This window comes from Raphanus sativus, chromosome 6 (assembly GCF_000801105.2).
Source record: "Raphanus sativus cultivar WK10039 chromosome 6, ASM80110v3, whole genome shotgun sequence".
Lineage (NCBI taxonomy): Eukaryota > Viridiplantae > Streptophyta > Magnoliopsida > Brassicales > Brassicaceae > Raphanus > Raphanus sativus.
The window spans coordinates 48205836-48223954 of record NC_079516.1 but is presented as its reverse complement, the minus strand read 5'-3'; the positions used below and the strand labels follow the sequence as shown (position 1 = coordinate 48223954).

The 18119-nt window shown below is 36.8% G+C and overlaps 2 protein-coding genes and 1 long non-coding RNA gene across 19 annotated transcripts; all 3 read right to left on the bottom strand.

The window, feature by feature from the left end:
• Nucleotides 1-872: 872 nt before the first annotated feature.
• Nucleotides 873-2261, bottom strand: LOC108835238 (squamosa promoter-binding-like protein 3). The gene is made up of 2 exons (XM_018608520.2): nt 1781-2261; nt 873-1670 (listed from the first exon to the last, which is right to left on the bottom strand). Exons 1-2 carry the CDS (start codon nt 2029-2031, stop codon nt 1649-1651), a joined length of 273 nt encoding a protein of 90 aa, XP_018464022.2. The 5' UTR covers nt 2032-2261; the 3' UTR covers nt 873-1648.
• A 3651-nt stretch (nt 2262-5912) lies between these two features.
• LOC108835688 (uncharacterized) lies at nt 5913-8259 on the bottom strand. 6 transcript variants are annotated; one of them, XR_008935074.1, is made up of 8 exons: nt 7779-8259; nt 7433-7665; nt 7237-7306; nt 7051-7172; nt 6818-6971; nt 6616-6722; nt 6332-6539; nt 5913-6249 (listed from the first exon to the last, which is right to left on the bottom strand). It is a non-coding gene; the product is annotated as an uncharacterized LOC108835688 (long non-coding RNA). The 6 variants fall into 6 exon arrangements; XR_008935075.1 differs by having other exon boundaries at nt 6332-6503; nt 7440-7665; nt 7779-8249; XR_008935073.1 differs by having other exon boundaries at nt 6332-6450; nt 7779-8247.
• Nucleotides 8260-10609: 2350 nt separating this feature from the next.
• Nucleotides 10610-16816, bottom strand: LOC108806504 (uncharacterized). 12 transcript variants are annotated; one of them, XM_056989416.1, is made up of 8 exons: nt 16436-16697; nt 15999-16348; nt 15691-15880; nt 14989-15077; nt 14787-14854; nt 14265-14401; nt 12545-14177; nt 12036-12292 (listed from the first exon to the last, which is right to left on the bottom strand). In XM_056989416.1, the coding sequence occupies exons 3-8, from the start codon at nt 15725-15727 to the stop codon at nt 12115-12117; spliced, it is 2142 nt and encodes a 713-aa protein (XP_056845396.1). In that variant the 5' UTR covers nt 15728-15880; nt 15999-16348; nt 16436-16697; the 3' UTR covers nt 12036-12114. The 12 variants fall into 12 exon arrangements, 9 of the variants coding, with proteins under 9 accessions (XP_056845396.1, XP_056845398.1, XP_056845397.1 ...); XM_056989418.1 differs by having other exon boundaries at nt 15691-15784; XM_056989417.1 differs by having other exon boundaries at nt 16254-16348.
• Between the last annotated feature and the right edge of the window lie 1303 nt (nt 16817-18119).

Sequence of the window (18119 nt, the reverse complement as noted above, 5' to 3'; positions counted from 1 at the left end):
ATATTTCCTTCAGGAGGTAAAGATTGAATCTTGGGGTTTTTGTATTTTTTTATTACTGCTAACAGGTGAAACTTCAGAAACATAATATACATGTGCAAGTGCTCAGACACAAAAATCGGGCTACCTTGTGCTTCAAGGATCCTGCAAACTGAGGGATTATATTTCCCTTCACTCTTGTTATGTCTCTCCTTCACTCTACCATCTTGTAAAAAAAATAGTTCTTGAATTTCTGGAACTTTTGGAGTGTCAAGGGAAATTTTACAAGATTCATCATCACCTGAATGGGCTAGATTCAAGTTTTTTTGCCTGACTTGAAGTCATTTCCTTAGGTTAAATGACCAGAAATAATTGTTCCATCTGCTATGCTTGGTGGACCTATTATTAGTTTTGTATTATATCCAACAGAGCTAGGTGAGATCCCCAGAGCTATCATTAGTTTTGTATTATGTTTCAGTTAATATCTTTGATGCTTTCCTTGGGAATATTATTAAGGGAATGTGTTGGAAATGCTGTCTTTTTACTGTCTATGATTACTTACTGTATCCTCATTGTAAAGACCTGCTCTAGTTCATGATCTTGGCTTGACCAAACACTCTGCTAAGTTTCAAAGAATTTACTGACGTCATAGGTTTTGGAGATAGCTTTGATTGCAAAGCATTATGGAGAAACAGAGAAACACACATAAGATTACAAGGAGCTGGAAAAAGAGACTGACATGACAGAAGAGAGAAAGCAAAACTTATTTCTTCAGTAACCTTGAGTACCAGCATTTTGAGACCTTTCACCTTCACTTGTGCTTTTGCGTCTTCTCTCATTGTGTCCAGCTAAGCGTCTCCTGCAACTCCTCTTGGCTTCATCAAATTCACTGTGTAACATCCCGAGTTGTGATATGTGAAAAAGCTTAAGAGAATTGATTTGGCTACCTATATCACCAAAGTTGACTTACCTTTTCCGGAGTACATCCTGAAAGAACTCCAGAGTTAAGCGTGCTTGAGCTGGAGTAGTGGAAGGATGGGTGACCTATCGGGAAGTGATTCGCGATAGCGTGCGAGTGAGGCCAAAGCACGGGGAAAGGTCGGGTGGTGATTGCAGGGTCAGTAAATAATGATTTCGAGCCTTGGAAAATTAACGACCGACCGTCGGATGGGATGGGGCCCACGGCCCGAGAGAGCGGGCGTGGGTGGCCCATTAGCCGTGGGCGGTCGGGGCGTTATAAGTGGTATCAGAGCTGGTTAGCCGTCTCAGTTCTGACCTGAGAGGCGTCTTGAGACCTGTCGTGGGGCGCAACGAGGACGTTGCGTTCTTTGAGAGGGGGTGAATTGTAACATCCCGAGTTGTGATATGTGAAAAAGCTTAAGAGAATTGATTTGGCTACCTATATCACCAAAGTTGACTTACCTTTTCCGGAGTACATCCTGAAAGAACTCCAGAGTTAAGCGTGCTTGAGCTGGAGTAGTGGAAGGATGGGTGACCTATCGGGAAGTGATTCGCGATAGCGTGCGAGTGAGGCCAAAGCACGGGGAATTGCAGGGTCAGTAAATAATGATTTCGAGCCTTGGAAAATTAACGACCGACCGTCGGATGGGATGGGGCCCACGGGCCGAGAGAGCGGGCGTGGGTGGCCCATTAGCCGTGGGCGGTCGGGCCGTTATACACTGAGCTCGTGAAACCTTTAACAAAAAAAGAAAACAAAGTTAAAAAGTCTCATCTTGTTTATTCTTGTTTTTTTGGTTGTTGTTGCGGGAGGTGAAGATCAGTTAGTTGATGACTTAGATTTTACCTGCTACATTGCTGGCAGAAACGTTGGCCAAGACCAAAGATCCGAACAACAGGAGCTTTTGCATGAACTTCGCAGACTTTGTGTCGTTTGTGGTACTGTTTGGCTCTGCTCATATCCGCAGTACATCTCTCGACCTGACAAGCTCCAATACTACTAGTGCTACTACTCGTAGCTTTGCCTTTATGCTTCTTCTCCCAAGCCTCCTCTTCTTCTTCTTCGGCGAAAGTATCCTCTTCTTCTTCCTCACTCATTTCTCTTAAACTGCTCTTCCCTTCTTATTACTCTCTCTCTCTCTCTCTCTCTCTCTCTCTCTCTCTCTCACACACACACACACACACAAAAGATAGAACAATAGGAGAAGAAGAGAAGTGAGAGTAAACAATAAACATTGGAAGAGAAATAAAGGACCCCTTAAAACAAAAGTAGGGAAGGATCTTAGGTGTTTTAAGTTGTTGGACCACAAAATTTCACTAATCCTAAACTAATAGTAATATTTCAATCATCTTTCTCTAGTAATATTGTTTTGTTATACATGTAAAATTTGTATATGTACGGAACACCTGTGTAGGATAAGTGGACTAGTGTACTAGTTTACAAGAAAGGTTTAAAAGTAATTAAGTTCAAGTTTTACAATGTGAATGGTTTTTAGTGGTAACATGAAAAAGTGGCAACATGAAATTGAGATTCGAACTAGAAAACTGACTACACCTATAGCTCATTATTTTCTTATGAATTATATTCGTTTTTAGTTCTTTTTGATTCAGTATCTGTATATTGAAAGTTGATAATCGAAAAACATATATATGAAAACATAACGTGAATGATCTTATACACATTTTGAACAGTCACCCGGATTGGATTCTTATTTCATTTGCGACCAGGCAATTCATTTTATACTGATCAATCATGGGGTGACTCAATAATTTCTTCAGTTTGTAGAAAGGTCGCGAAAAGAATACTTGAGTACAAAGAGGGGTTCTTTCGATTTTATAGCATCGGGTCATTTTGACCAAAAAAAAAAAATAGCATCGGGTCATCATCACTAAATTAATTTCTCTTCACTTTTGGTTGAGATAATAAGGTCGTTCACGTTAGCCGTTGGGGCCACGAAGCTAGAAACACATATATAAGAGAATGGTCCAAACTTGAATGTATTCTCTTTTCAACTGGTAATATGTAAAACGAAGACGTATAAGCAAAACTGAAGTATCAAAACAGCACAACCCTTTGTTTTGTTTTGGCTTCATGTTCGAAATCAACTGTGATAAAAATGGTGTTAACACTACAAACACAGAAACTTATCCTTTTCGAATGATTAGTGTTTATGAAGTTTCTTCTTTCAACCTTCAAATGACTCAAACTCAAGGTCTTTGATGTGATCTTTGAGGAAGAATCGACCATTGGAGAGTAAGAAATCATGCACAAATCACAATATAACAAACATAAGTGATTTGAAGAATAATCTTTTACTAGATAACATCATCATTTGTTATCAAAAAGACAGACTAATACGTCAAGCAAATTGTCTAAATATCCTTGGGTAAGGTAAAGTCTGAAATGATTTCACATGCATGCAATCATATTAATTATGTCTACATTATAGTGGATGATAGGAAGAAGATAGATATTGGTTGAGAAATTTATTTTCTATGTTCTGGATCCTTAATTATTAAGTTTTTTGGGGGCAAAATTATTAAGTTGAAACATAATCGAATAAAAGAAACAAAATGCCAAAATATTAACGTCAAAATTGGGCAGTCGACAAATCAACTGTCACACTTGACACTACTACACATTATTGAACGTACTGCCTGTTCTAGTGCATCTTTTCGTGCAGCATCTCATTCTCCTTTTCCCATATTCATTCCTCATTCAAACTATTCGAGACGGTAGTAAGATGGATAAGTAGTATTGAAACTACTAGTATACAACTTTTTTTTTGTAATATGTGTAGCTGAACTTCAAGATATAACTAAACTCTACAAGTCTGGAGTCGTCATGTCATTTTTAACATAGTTGGATGATCAGTGTTATCTTATACAGTTTAAGCTAATCAACTTGACCACGAACTTATTTTTCTTATGTTTACAAGTTTGTAAAATTGCAAGTAGACTTTTGTTTTTTGTATATTAACAACGGGTATGCATGAAGTCTATATCTTTTTTTTTTCAAAAAAAAAGTCCATATCTTACGTACTGAACAAAGCGTTCATGAAGTCTAGTATTAGTGAAGATCAACATATAGATCACAACGTTCATATAACACGTCTGGAATACGTTTGTAAAATTCAGTGCTTTTTCTAACGAACTAACTTTGGAATGGACAACACAAAAGAGAAGTGGCAGAGGAACCTTAACTCCCCACGTGACGACAGCAACGAGCAACGTTAAATTCTGAATTCTGCGTGGGACCTTTTTGTACTACACTTTGAAAAAAAAAATCCCACCTTTTAATTTGCAAAAACACACTTTTAAAATCAGTTCAAAAGCAATTATTTTCCAACTCATTGTCCAATTCGAAGAGTGGTTATCTTTTCATTGGTGAAATAACCCAAAACTGTACGCAGCTTCATTAAGGGCCTCGCGTAACCGATGCGGTTTCAGGCGTGTTTGTGGATGCGAAAGATTGTAGTTTATTAAACACTAGGGTCGGCCCGCCCTACGGGCGGGATACACTTTACCTGTGATCAAATTTTTGATATATTTTATGGTTTATGTTTTAGGTTTACATTTGCAAAAGATGTGTATGAGATATACTATTTTATTAATATAAATTGTTAGTTAGTTTGTTTGTAAGTAATTTTTGTTTTGAACTTTTGCTTCTATTATATCACCATGATTGAGTTGTTATGTCATTTTTAGTTGAATAATTTGTATCGAGAAACTAATGTATATGACTCTTTTGAAGTTTTCGCCAGCCGTAAGATCTTTGCATATTTTCCAAAAGAAAATCTCAACTTTGGAGAGAAACTGGCAATCAAAATAAATCTCAGTTGGGTTGGAAATGGTGTTTATGGATTGAGAATGTTATTCCTGGTATTTATCAATCTCATTTCTTAAGTTTATTGTTAGGTGAAACTCGATTTTAATAAAATAAACTCTATTGTTGTTATGAACAAATGTGAACATCTCTAGACTATTTTTTGCTTGCTCTTAACTCTTATTTATAAGATTTTAGATTATAGGGAAAAATATAATTGTTTTTATATTTCTTTCGAGATCAGCTACCAAGATGTTTTTGTTGTCAAGATTTGGAGGACTCATTAATAGAAATTGGTACTATTTATATTTTAATTACCAAAATACTAAAAGTTGTATACAGTTTGCAGAGATTTTAAATCTATTTATAGAGTAACCTATGTATTTAGTTTGCACATTTCTGTATATTTTTATTAGTCAAATATTGTTGTAAAGAAATTTTTATTGTTAGACATTTTAGTCTTTTAAAATTTATTTATATAGGTTAGGAAAATATTTACAATCAAATAAATTGGATTCTCTTATAAGATTTCAAAAATATGACATAGAATCGACGTTTTGACACATCAATTTTACCATCAATTAGCATCATTAATTTTCTGTTATTTACTTGATTTATATAAAATTTGATTCTCATAATAAAATATGAGAATGTATGGGTTATCAACGGTAAAATGCATTTATGAGATAACAATGTTTATTTAGAAATATTTGGTTATATGGTATGAATGAATTATTGTTTTTATGCTTGCTTATTTTTATTTAATCATTCCACGTTTGATATTATGGGTTTTATGTTTGGTTAAAAACAGAAGTCGCTCGTGCATGCTTATAGAACAAATAGTTTTTGGTACTATATAGTTGTAGTTTTACTCGTATGTACACCCCTTGATTGAGAAAGATTAAACCTGCAAACGCTTATATTGTTATATCTTATCATAACCATAATTTTTTACTTAGTTTTCTGTTTTTCAATGAGTAGTCATGACATTCGCATCAAGTCTAAATGTTATTATAACTCAGCTGGAGAACTTTTAATATTAGTAAGACAATATGTGAGTGTTTTAAAAAAAAAATCAAAAAAAGGAATAAAATAATATGTGCTGAGCATGTAAACATAAACAGTTAAATATAGTGAGTCGTGAGAATAATGATAAACTCCAAAAAACATTTTTATTATAGTTTTAGATTTTTTAAAACATACCAAAAAACTCCATAAAAGGGCATAGTTTAAAAGAAAAACCAACGTTGATACATAATCATTATTGCAATAGCAAGTACGCCATCCGCATCACAACCCTCATCTTCACCTATTCCTTATGTGGCTTCTTGACCACCTTTGAAGACTTTGATGCCAAAGGTTTCTTGATGGCGACCAGTTAGAGATGTTACTGCTGTGGATGTTTCAGCACGCTTGTTACGACCACCATCAACCTTAGAAACGACAGAGATGGCCCCAGGCATATCATCTCCATCATGATCGTCACCATCCTGATAAAACAGAGACATATAATATTTCTTGCATAACTCAGAAGGATAAGAAATCAAGAATGTAATATAAGTTGCAACTTACATGGGCAACAAAGTCAGGGACATGCATACGGCCATTCTCGTTGGTGAAAGTTTGATGGTTTGCAGTAAAATTGTATCTGCTGGCCCTGACTTGAAAGCTGTATGTATTACCAACCATGGCTGCAATAAAAACGGGGTGGTTGGCTGTCTTCTGGGTTTACTCACTCGCCAGACTATGTGTTAAATGCATGAGTTGCAAGTGATTGAAACTTTTAATTATGTTTATATATATATATATATATATATATATGTTGGTCCATGATACCCAATGCAAGAGATACTTACTATTAGATGACCAGCCCCATAGGCCCTCATGTTATGTAGTTTTGTCATCGAATCGGACAAAGAGACCCTCAGCAGTGTCATCAGCAATGCTCATCTCCACACGGTACCTTGCAAAGTATTAGAACATGTTGGTTATATCTAAGTATGAATTTATGATAACTTTTAAAAATTGAAAACAAATAATTCAAATGGTCTAATATACCTGAGCACACCAACAGTGTTGGTGTTACTGCAGGTCACGCAAGGATGAGACCGTTCAATGTAGCTTCTTTGTGCACCTAGAGCAAGAGACGTAACACCAATCTTTCTCCATTTTGATATCAGACACCATTTCCAGTGCAAATAAGTTCAGTGTCCTACATTTTGAACTTTTGAGAACTACAAACAGAAAATAAACTTCAAAAATATTAAACCAGTAGAAACTGACTGTACAACCTGAAGCTCGGAAATGGTGACGAACTCATTGAGCTTAGCTATAGTAAGAGGCTCAACCTTTGATAGCCTCTCAGCAATGAAGGAACATGGGTGTTCCCAATGTCTTTGGAAACCAGTATGAACTGTTACAGAGAATTAGATGAGCTAAATATGGATGTAATAATTTATGAATCATCAAACATTTACTCTTAAAATCGAATAGCTCAGTTGCCTTGTCGAAAAATACATGTGATCCTGGCAGTCAAGAACAAAAGTCCTGCAGAAAAATATTCAACGTGTGTTTTAAGAAATATTAGGCCTCCTCACATATAAGCACTAAATTTTAAAATTAGTATAAATGATGGTATGCATTATGTGTATTTAATTCCATACAGAAATATACCTTTTACCATTTTGGGCTTATGCTACTTGCAACAGCAACCCTTGGATATCCCCGGAATCCTTCAAGTTTCTTGGATATCCCCGGAAACAAATGTGAAAAGATATCTTTATCAAAAAACGTTATGAAAAAAAAACAAAATTAGGTTCAGTGAAGATTAAATCTATATAAAGTTTCATCCTTATGAAGGTGGTTGCCAGGAATCGGAGCAACCACACATGGGCGGTGGAAGAATACTGACCAGCGTTCAAATCACCAAGAAGACCATATGAGTTAGCTATGCTTGGGGTTTTTCTTTGTTTTCTGGAGAATTAAAAAATGTGAAGATGATTTTGGGTATAAGGCTAACCTTTTTACAGATAAAGAAAACCGCGTTGGAGTTGGATGAATATCATTGAATGAGACGTCGTGCTTGATAGCGTCGGTGGAGTTAAGACATATCTTAACGCCAATGAAAGAAGAGAACTCATAACGTCTGGGGGTTAAGAACCAAATACGAAACGACGCTGCTTGATACCAAGGTTATCGAGGACGATTCGTCTGACTCGATTAGATCCCATTGTTGCTCATTGCGGAGATAGAAAACAACGCTAACCCTAATTCTCACCACTGCCTGTCGCGAAGAAGAAACTTTTTGGAGGGTACCCAAATGGACATCTGACATCATTGTCGCTTTAGGATGAAAAACACGATGAACATCATTTGTGAAGAAAAGGTGAAAGACAATCAGACTGAGTTGTTTAGTTATCAGCCCAAATAAAATGACGAAACCCAACTATAAAAATAGAAGCCCAAATAACAAAGAGAAGGAGACACGTGTTGTCCTCTCCTTAACCTATTTTCTGAGCTGGCAAGAGGAGAAGAGAGACACCTTTTCTTTATAGTATTAGATTTTTGAAAGATTTGTACACTGATTAAAAATTAGTGCACTTATGACTAGTTAACTAACTGCAGTAGCTGTTAAATAATAAATATTTAACAATATTTATATAATATATAATTATAAAATATTAAAAAATCATAATATTGTAATAGATATAAAGTGTATATTGATTAAAGTATACTATTTTATCTTTAAAATTACATAAAAATGTGTGGATTTATAATATAAATTAAAATATAATATATAAATTTTAGTATTTCTATTATTTCAATTTAAAATTTTAATTTTTATATTATTTTCTTTAAAAAAATAAATTTTCGCAGCCGTAAACGATTTTTTTGAATTTAGATAGTTTATAACGATTTGCAGTGATGTATAGTGTTTTGTGATTGTTACAAAAATGCCAACAATATTATCAACCATAAAAATTGCATTTGCGAATGGTGCCGGAGAAACTGGTCATACATAAAACTAGTTTTTTTATTATCATCATATGTTAATAGGCTGAAAAGAGTAAAGGCGATATGTAGGAGTAAAAATGATTAGAAGAAACTTTTTCTTGAGTGATTAAAACGATGACCTAGTGTGGAATATAATATGTTTATTAATCATTGTAACCTTTGATCATATCCTATTGAGTTGGAGTTTGCAACTTTGCAAGAACTTCAATGGGCCATAAATAAAGGCGAGCAAAGGCCTTTCTCCTCGTATGTTCAAGTGTACAAGGAGCGGAAGAGACAGAAGCGGAGTTCGCCACGGCAGAGCATGCTTAATTAAATTGTCATCTACCCCTACAATCGGACCTTTCTACTTCTGGTTTACCAACGATTATGATACAAAATAGTCAAACTATTAGAAAACTGACGTAAAAGAAATACCAGATTTTTTACCCAAAAAAAAAGAAATACCAGAACTTAACCGGTTTTTCATTTGGTCTAATCTGGTACAGTTATAATTTCAGTCTAATTTTTACAACATTAAAAGTCATACATCGGATAAAGCAAGTTTTTACTTCATCTATATATAGGTTTAGTTCACACGTTCATGTTGTCGAGCTTAGTACGCAAGCTTGTGATCCAAGTGGAGACAACAAGGTGATGGGACGTTGTACTGACTTGCTTGGCAAGTTCAAAGGTCAAGAGGAAGGCCAAGTTCAAAGGAGTTCGCGCTGAGAAATTGCAGCGTTAAAATACCTGGCAAGCCAATTAAAATTTGACCATCACTTTTGTTTTTGCGATTCCTCTAGTCAAAAATAATTTAACGTCATAAAGTTAAAATAAATAGAAGAATCTCTACCTAATATATATACACTTTAGTTCTTGGTTTCACAAGAAGTGTATTGATGAGAAACATCCCACATCGGAAATATAAGAATTATTCTACTACTATATAAAGGGTTAGAGCCAATCCACTAATTGCCAATTGGTTTTAAGTTGGAAGCCCATAATTAACCCGAATGTAACATGGTATCAGAGCGATTAGATCCTTTGACCTAATTTACTACAACTACTACACCGGTGTTGGACCCTCTGTGGATGTTATTCCCACAATTGTCCACGCTTCAGACCTAGATGTCTGAGCGTGAGGGAGGGTATTGATGAGAAACATCCCACATCGGAAATATAAGAATTATTCTACTACTATATAAAGGGTTAAAGCCAATCCACTAATTGCCAATTGGTTTTAAGTTGGAAGCCCATAATTAACCCGAATGTAACAAAGTGTTTATGTATATCCTTCAAGAGTTGAGAGTTCGATATATTTGAGCTGCTGAGTGAGAGAAGTTTGGAACGATGGATAGCAGTGCTTCTTGGTTTCTTAACGAACAAACACAGATGGCAACTCTTTGTTTGAATTATTTGAACAGGTCTCACATTTTCACTCAGATGTTTCACTACGTTAACTTATTAGAAAAGAGCTTCTTAGAAAGACTCTTAGCGTTAATGGTGGGATCACTAACAGAGTTAATCAGTTATTTGTAATCTCATTGACATGTAAAAAAGTAATTCTCAGAGCAGAACTTCTTGTTCTATGTCATTATATTCCACTAGCTGAATGGCATTTGCGTCTACAGTCTCACAGGATTTTGTCCTCCACCTCAAGTAACCTACGTATCACATCATATGAACTCTAGCTATGGCTAATACGGTTCTGAGTCGATTTGGATCCCAGAGACATATATATATATGTATGATTCCTGATGTGGAAACATATCTAACAAAAATGTGCTTATATTATATGTAACTATAGCATAGAATAAAAGGTAACAAGGGTCATATGCCTAAAATATTCAAAGTCTTGAAATACTATTTCACAAAAGAGTGTTTTTTCTGCTATAGTTTGGTAAAAGATAGGGCTGATCAAAGTTAAAGGGTAAAGCGTTTTTAGCATTTCTTTTTCTTAAGCGTCAAGTGTGAGATAGACGTGAATGGTTTTGTCATCCTACACACCCCCAAGAATTTGCTGTTCAATCATATAACAATTAACAAGGTAAAAAAAAGACTGTATGTGTTAGAAATAACAACTAACTGTGTCTAAGGCTCTATTTATTTACCCGATTCTTCCAATTGAGCAAGTGAGTGAAGTGTTGGTGTCTTATAACAATAGTCTCACTATAAGTGTCTGCCACGCAGAAACACATATCAGTTTCAGTAATATGAATGTCCCACTTAGCTATTGATAGAAAACTTTATGATATACACTTTTGACGCTAACTGAGCTTAAGCGTAAGAGATCACAAAACCAGAGGGAAATAGAATGAACACCTTCCATACCCTGTAGATGTGATCAGCTTTTCTCTCATGAACTTGTGATGAAGCTGCTCAAACTTGGCAGCTTCGTCCTTCAAGATACTCTCACACTGCAAATATGTTACAGGTCAGCTCTATGAACTCTCTAACGACTAAAAAATTTCAGATATCATTTTTCTCAAATTACCTCCTTCAAACTCTTTGAAAGTGTGCTTTGGCAAAGTTCTGTCTGCAAATTTGTAAAGGACAGAGTTCATCAGCATGGTCCCGTTTAAATCTTGTCTTGTAAACCAACGTTCACAAAGCATGAAAGATCAGTCACCCATTGATCCTCATTCCTCAGCATGTAAGTGTGTGCTTGTGTAGCTCATGTCTTAACTTCCGGGGAAAACTAGCGCAGGTATCGTGAAGAACAAAATCAAACCGAACATTTTGCAGTATGGATAGAAATAGACCGGTAGAAGCACTGCGGTGGGTAGCTTCACGACAAACAATCCCACCTTTTCGTTGAGTTTGAGAACATGTTCATGACACGAAATGTCTAATTAAATTGTCCTCTACCAACGGTGTTATTAGAAAACGGATGTAAAAGAAAAACCAGAATTTAACCGGTTTTGTATTTGGTCTAATCTGGACAGTTTTAAAATTTCAGTAATTTTTTATTACAACTGTAAAAAGTCACACATCGGATAAAACAAGTTTTTACGTCATGTATATATAAGTTTAATGCACAAGTTCTTATTGTCGAGCTTAGTAACGCAAGCTTGTGATCCGAGCGGAGACAATAAGGTGATGGGTCGATATTCTGACTTGTCCGGGAATGGTTTGGGAGTTCGTTCGGGCGCAACGCCCGGTCGTTAGTCTCCCATGTCCGAAAGAATATTGAGTGGCCTCTTAAACAAACTATTCCTGGTAGTCCTGTTTACATCGGACCATCACTTTTGCTATTCCTTAGTTCCTTAACGATCTCAAAACACAGACAATAACTCTTTTTTGAATTATTTGAAGGTCTCACAGTCTCACTCAAATTTATAGTATTCAACTATTCACACTTAGGTACCGATCCAGCACAACTGCATATGATCGTAACGAGATTTAGAAGCATAGTACGTGAAAACTTTGATTCTTCTAAGTATAACCTGGAGATGCTTTGCTTCTTTCTTCTCACGGCCATCCCCCTGTGCTTTCTCTCTGATTTGCTGCAACGCCGACACGATTCCTTTCAGATCGCTGCACCATCCACACCGAAAACCAATCAAGAGTCACGATATATCCAGCCAGAAGAAACGAAAAAAGAAGGAGATGCCCCCCTAGCTAATGCTAAAATGTTCGGTTGAGAAGAACACCCAAGAGTTGAAGGGGAATCTTATTACATAGTGCCCTTAGCTATGGCTAATATGTTCGAAGTCCAAAACGATCAAGTGATCAAGTGCCATCTCTAGAGTCTGCGACTCTGAGAATGTAATGCTGAAGTCGACGTACTCTTGTAAGCATCTAGAGGAACATATATACTCCCCTGAGATATATATGACACCTGTTGTGTCTTCGCAACGGGACTGGCACATATAACAATACGGCCGAGACGCGAAAACATTAGGAACGATTGCTACTTCGTAACGTGATATGGCCATCTTCCCTGGTCTCCAGAATGTGAATTCCCCGATCACGCATTTGATATGAAGAGTGGAGCTGCAATCTTCACACGTGTAGAATCTTGTACTCGGGTTGACTTTTCTCTCGCACGCCTCGCACCAGTACTGCCCACTCGCCTCTTCTCCGTAGCAGACAGAGAGAAAATGTCTGTCGCATTTGTGCTTGACCTTGTTAGGCAAAGTGGCGCAGTCATATCCCAAAGCGAAGCCACAATCAACGCAGTTCAACACGGTGGATGCATTCGCTCCGCAAGCACCACAGTACTTGGCTTCTGGGGAGGTAAAGAATAACTGATGCTGCGGATGGCTTTCGTGGATGAACGGCTCCCTAACTGAAGTACATCGTACATCTATCTGGACATCGCAAGGTTTGCTACATACGTACTTGAATCCACTGCAGAGCCGCTTACATACAGTGCAGTGGAATAAGTTATAACCATGCTCCTCATCTGGAGTAGTGTTTGGTCGTAGAGTAAGTGTGTGCTTGTGTAGCTCGTGCCTTAACTTCCGGGGAAGATTTGCGCAGGTCTCGTGAAGAACATAATCACAAACCCAACATATGTAGAATGCATCGAAATAGACCGGCAGAGCGCAAGCACTGCAGTGGGTAGCTTCATGACAAACAAGACCACCTTCGTTGAATTTGAGAACATGTTCATGACTGAAATGCTTAATTAAATTGTCATCTAACACTTGGAATGGCTCTTCGATCTCCTCTTCTTCTTCTGGTTTGCCGTAATGATCTATTCCATCCCACACATCATCTCTCGTTGCACATCTCAGATGGATGACATAATCAGGGCAAATTGAGCAGCGGTATCCTCCGTACCTCCAGTCCAACTCAAGACGACAAACTCCACAAGAAAACTTCCCAGGACCAATGAAGTAGCTTCGAGAAATCCGGTGCTTGTGGCGTGTGAGGTGTATCACACGCGGGAGTACAAGGCAGTCTCTATGGATCATGAAGTTGCATTGATGACACAAGTAAGGAGCTCCAGGGATGTCTTTACCACAAGCACACGGAAAGGAGACGCGCTTGGCCAAGAGGTGAAGCCTATGCTCATGTGCTTTGGGGTAGTCAATGCTTGGAATCTCGTCCTTCCTCGCGCAAGCTGTGTCTAAGCTAAAGTTACAAGTGGAACAATGGTAAACCAAAAGCCGAAGGGTTTCTCCACACAAGCAACAACATTTGTCACTATAACCAGGTGGTCCGCACCAACGGAGCTTGAGAGGGTGTGAATGAGAAGGGTGGTCGATCTCTAAGGGCGACTCCGCACATTCTTTATGGACATAGAAGTTGCACTCAAAGCGGAAGTAGCCCTGTGCATCACTCTTAATTTCAGAGCAACCAGAGCAATTAACTATAAACGATGTAGGTTGTAAGAAATGACCGTGAACAGGCAATATCTGTGGTTGAGAAGCTCCATGACTTGACTTAAAGATCCCCCATATGTTACCCATATCTGTTGTAGAAAATGGCTAGTGTTTGATAAGTGAGGAGAATGTGAAGAAATTTGGACAGAAACTGATAGTGTTTGATAAGCTATTACCAATCACTAGCCCCACTCTCTCGTCTTGCCTGCTTCTCGGGAAGCTTCTTAACACTAGAGAAAAAAAGGTTGAGGACCTTTGGAGTATTTTTTTCTCTGCCTCTTTGATTGGTACCCCACTACTAATGGCCATGGTACTAGTTTCATATCAATAAATCGAGTTATTTAAGACTCTGCTTAAGTGTAACTAATCAATTTGAGACCATCACTATCAAACTATCAAATAATTGAGGCTACCCGACAAAAGTATTTAATTTCACCAACACGTGTAACGCATTTTATGACTCAACTTTAAAAGGCAGATATATGTTAGCTAATCAGTGGTGGTCCTGGTGGATCCTTCTTAAGTGTAATGTAATTAATCTTTCATTTGAAACTTCCAACATAGAATAGAAGACAACAAGGGTCATACCTATAATATTCAAAGCTTTGAAATACTACTTCAGAAAAGAGTGTTTTCTACTATAGTTAGTTGGTAAAATATACGGCTGATCAGAGTTAAAAGGGTAAAGGGTTTTTAACCTTTTTGGAAGCGTCAAGTTAAGGAACGTTAATCTTTTACTCATCAGGGGGGAACTCTTCATCAGAAGCTTCATTTTCCTCAATATGTTGAAAGTTTTGTCATCATACACACCCCAAAAATTCAGGGTTCAGTCACACATAACAAGATAAAAGAAGTATATATCTTAGAGATAACAACTAAATGGTAAGGCTGCTTATTTACCCGTTTCTTTTTCTTCAGCGAGTCTTCCAGTTGAGCAAGTACTTTTCTGTGCAGAACCTCTCCTGGTCCGATATCATTGTCTTCTCCTTCTGCCCTAAACGTTATTTTACAGGTGGAAGTGATCAAATGTTGCCAACTTATGACAATGGTCTCGCTATAAGGAATTGGCTTTACATAGTTGTTCATATCGCGTATAGAGTATTAGGGACATAAGTCCCACATCGGGTATTGGAAGGGATCTTAAGCAATATATAAGATAGATGAGCCACTCCACTAATCACCAATTGATTTTAAGTGTGAAGCCCATCTAGCTTAACATGGTATTAGAGTCCGATCCACGCAGTCCAACCCGATCCACATCGATCTGGCCCAAAGTCGGCCCATCGATCCTTGCCCAAACGTTCCGAGATTGACGCTCAAAGAGCCAGCATCTCGAGGGGGCGTATTAGGGACATAAGTCCCACATCGGGTATTGGAAGGGATCTTAAGCAATATATAAGATAGATGAGCTACTCCACTAATCACCAATTGGTTTTAAGTGTGAAGCGCATCTAGCTTAACATAGAGGACACAATTCAGTTTCAGTAATATGAATTTCTCATTTAGCTATTGATAGAAACCTTTACGATATACACTTTTTGACACCAAAAACTGAGGTTAAGAGTAAGAGAGGACAAAACCAGAGGGAAATAGAATGAATACCTTTCAGACCCTGTAGATGATCAGCTTTTTCTTTCATGGACTTGTGATGAAGCTCCTCAAACTTGGCAACTTCGTCCTTCAAGATACTCTCACACTGCAAATATGTATTAGGTCAGCTCTCTGTAAGCTTTCTAACTACTCAAATCAACTTTGCTTGGAACTCTTTGCAAGTGCTTTGGAAAAGTTCTGTCTGCAGATTGTACGCCAAGGGCAGAGTTCATCATCAGGATTCCGTTTATATCCCATTTTGTAAACCAAGATTAACAAAGCATAAAAGATCAGTCATCCACAGATCCTCAGCCTTTTACCTTTCTTTCTCAAGTTTAGACTTCAACTCGTCAATCTTTGACTTAACCTCAGTGCCAGAAGAAATATTCACCACATGGATTATTAAAGCAAGATTCAGCTATCAAGCTAAAGAGCAGAGAAGAGAAAACACAACTAAACGTTCTCTCTATCTGTGAAATCAAATGAGCTCTAAATCTATCAAACAAGCATATTTGCGATACAAGGACCCCCAGAGATCAATCGATATCAAGTTCCAAAGTAAAATGATCGAACACCTGGAGATGCTTTCTTCTTTCTTCTCCCCTCCATCCTCCCTTCGTCTGCTTTCTCTCTGATTTCCTGCAACGCCGACACGATTCCTTTCAGATCGCTGCACCATCCACCACACCGAAACCAATCAAGAGTCACGATCTAAATAGCTTAAAATCAGAAGGAGGAGGAGGATGAGAGAAGGGACCTGGAAACATCGAGATCCTCCAATTCGTCCTGGAGTTTTGAGCTCGGTGCTGCTTGCTTCTTGAGCGATCGCGGCTCTGGGCGTGATCTCTTAGTGCTCGCTCTTTCTGGTAGTAGTAGTAGACATCGCAGACAAGTGAAGAAGCGAAGAGAGACGATGCGACGAAATCGATGGAGATATTTTTTGACGGCTAGTTTTGAACTTTTGATAGACGAACGAAATCACTTTGAATTTTTTGAATTTCAGTTTTTTTTTCTCCCTAAAGTTTACAAAACTTTATTACAAATTTAAGCGGGGCTTTAATTCTCCAAAATATGTTTGTAAGAAAATCACTGTTACTTGGGCTAACGAGTTGGCCTGTATTGGCCCAAAATATGGAAACACAAAATCAGTACCATTTTGCTAAAAAGTGTTTTTTTTTAATTGCCTAAAGTATTATATAAAGTCAAGAGATCGATTTTATGACCAGAAAACTTATAATACAAAAAAAATAAATGTATATTCGTTTTAAAACGTCTGATATCAACTTATATAGTAATAAAAACTTGAACAAAAAGCAAAACGGAATCGACAAGAGAAAAAATTCTAATTTTACCATAAGTTTGGTACCATTTTCAAAATTTTCATTCAAAAGGTAACTATTTTGTAAATATTTTAACAGTTTGATTCAAAAGACTAAACTTAGTTATTAAGAAGTTTATAAATTCAATTTCATCTTATAAATATTGAATCCTAAGTAATAATCGCTAAATTTTAAACTCAAATGTTAATGTATTTTTGATTTGAGTATATTTAAAAAATGGTATTTAACTTATGATATTCTAAATAATTTCTAATTGAAAAGAAAATATAAAAAGACATAGAAAACATCTAAAAATCAACAGAAATTTAGAGTATAGCGATTGTTGTGGATAACCGTAAAAGCTTTAGTGAAAGAGATAACAATTGGAGAAATTGTTTTAAAAAGTAATAATGTGGAGTATCCTAAGTTGATGAAGACGTCCAGAGTAATATTTAATGGAAACTGTACTCTATGATTAAGCCATTTTGAGTATACAAATGAGTCAAAAACAGAAACTTATAATTGTTTGATTCAGTTTCGCACATTAGATAGACCGAATCTAAAACATATTGGTGTTCTATATATGTTTCTTTGACATTCGATCACAAGGTCTTAGATGGGAAAATGACTCGTATTGTTCTTAGATTATATGGATTTTGTTAAGAAATTTGATTTCATATTTTTATTGTTTATTATTTCTTTTGTATAAACATGTATTCTTATAATTAATTTTGGTTAGTGAAATAAAAAATGTGACTATATTTGAACCGTACTGCGGGTAGTCCATGTGAATCAAACACGACCTCTGCTGGTCCGCAACATCAAGAAAAAGAAAAGATATGAGTCATATGACTCTTGCTAAGTCCTGCTGGAATCTACGGAATTATAGAATGCAAGCCAAATTTGATTTAATGTATGATTATTGTTGACCAGAAGATTGCGGATATTAAAGAAAGAAAAGATTACTGTCCAGGACTCCAGGCTGGCCCCTTATCATATTCTTTGTCAATAGAAGGTGGTAAAACGTATCTACGATGTAATCAATATATCAAGATGCACTTCTATCTAATTCTTAAGCAGTCAGAAATTAGATTTTGTGTTGACTAACCATCACAAGATCAA

Excerpts from the sequence above, each read along its gene's own strand:
- LOC108835238 (XM_018608520.2), bottom strand. The coding sequence starts at position 2,031 with ATGAGTGAGGAAGAAGAAGAGGATACTTTCGCCGAAGAAGAAGAAGAG. Across the intron at positions 1,671-1,780 it reads TTCTGCCAGCAATGTAGCAG|GTTTCACGAGCTCAGTGTAT; the intron begins GTAAAATCTAAG and ends TTTTTGTTAAAG.
- LOC108806504 (XM_056989416.1), bottom strand. The coding sequence starts at position 15,727 with ATGAAAGAAAAAGCTGATCATCTACAGGGTCTGAAAG. Across the intron at positions 15,078-15,690 it reads TCATCTACAGGGTCTGAAAG|AAGGAGAAGACAATGATATC; the intron begins GTATTCATTCTA and ends CGTTTAGGGCAG. Across the intron at positions 14,402-14,786 it reads AACTTGACGCTTCCAAAAAG|TACCATGGCCATTAGTAGTG; the intron begins GTTAAAAACCCT and ends ATATGAAACTAG.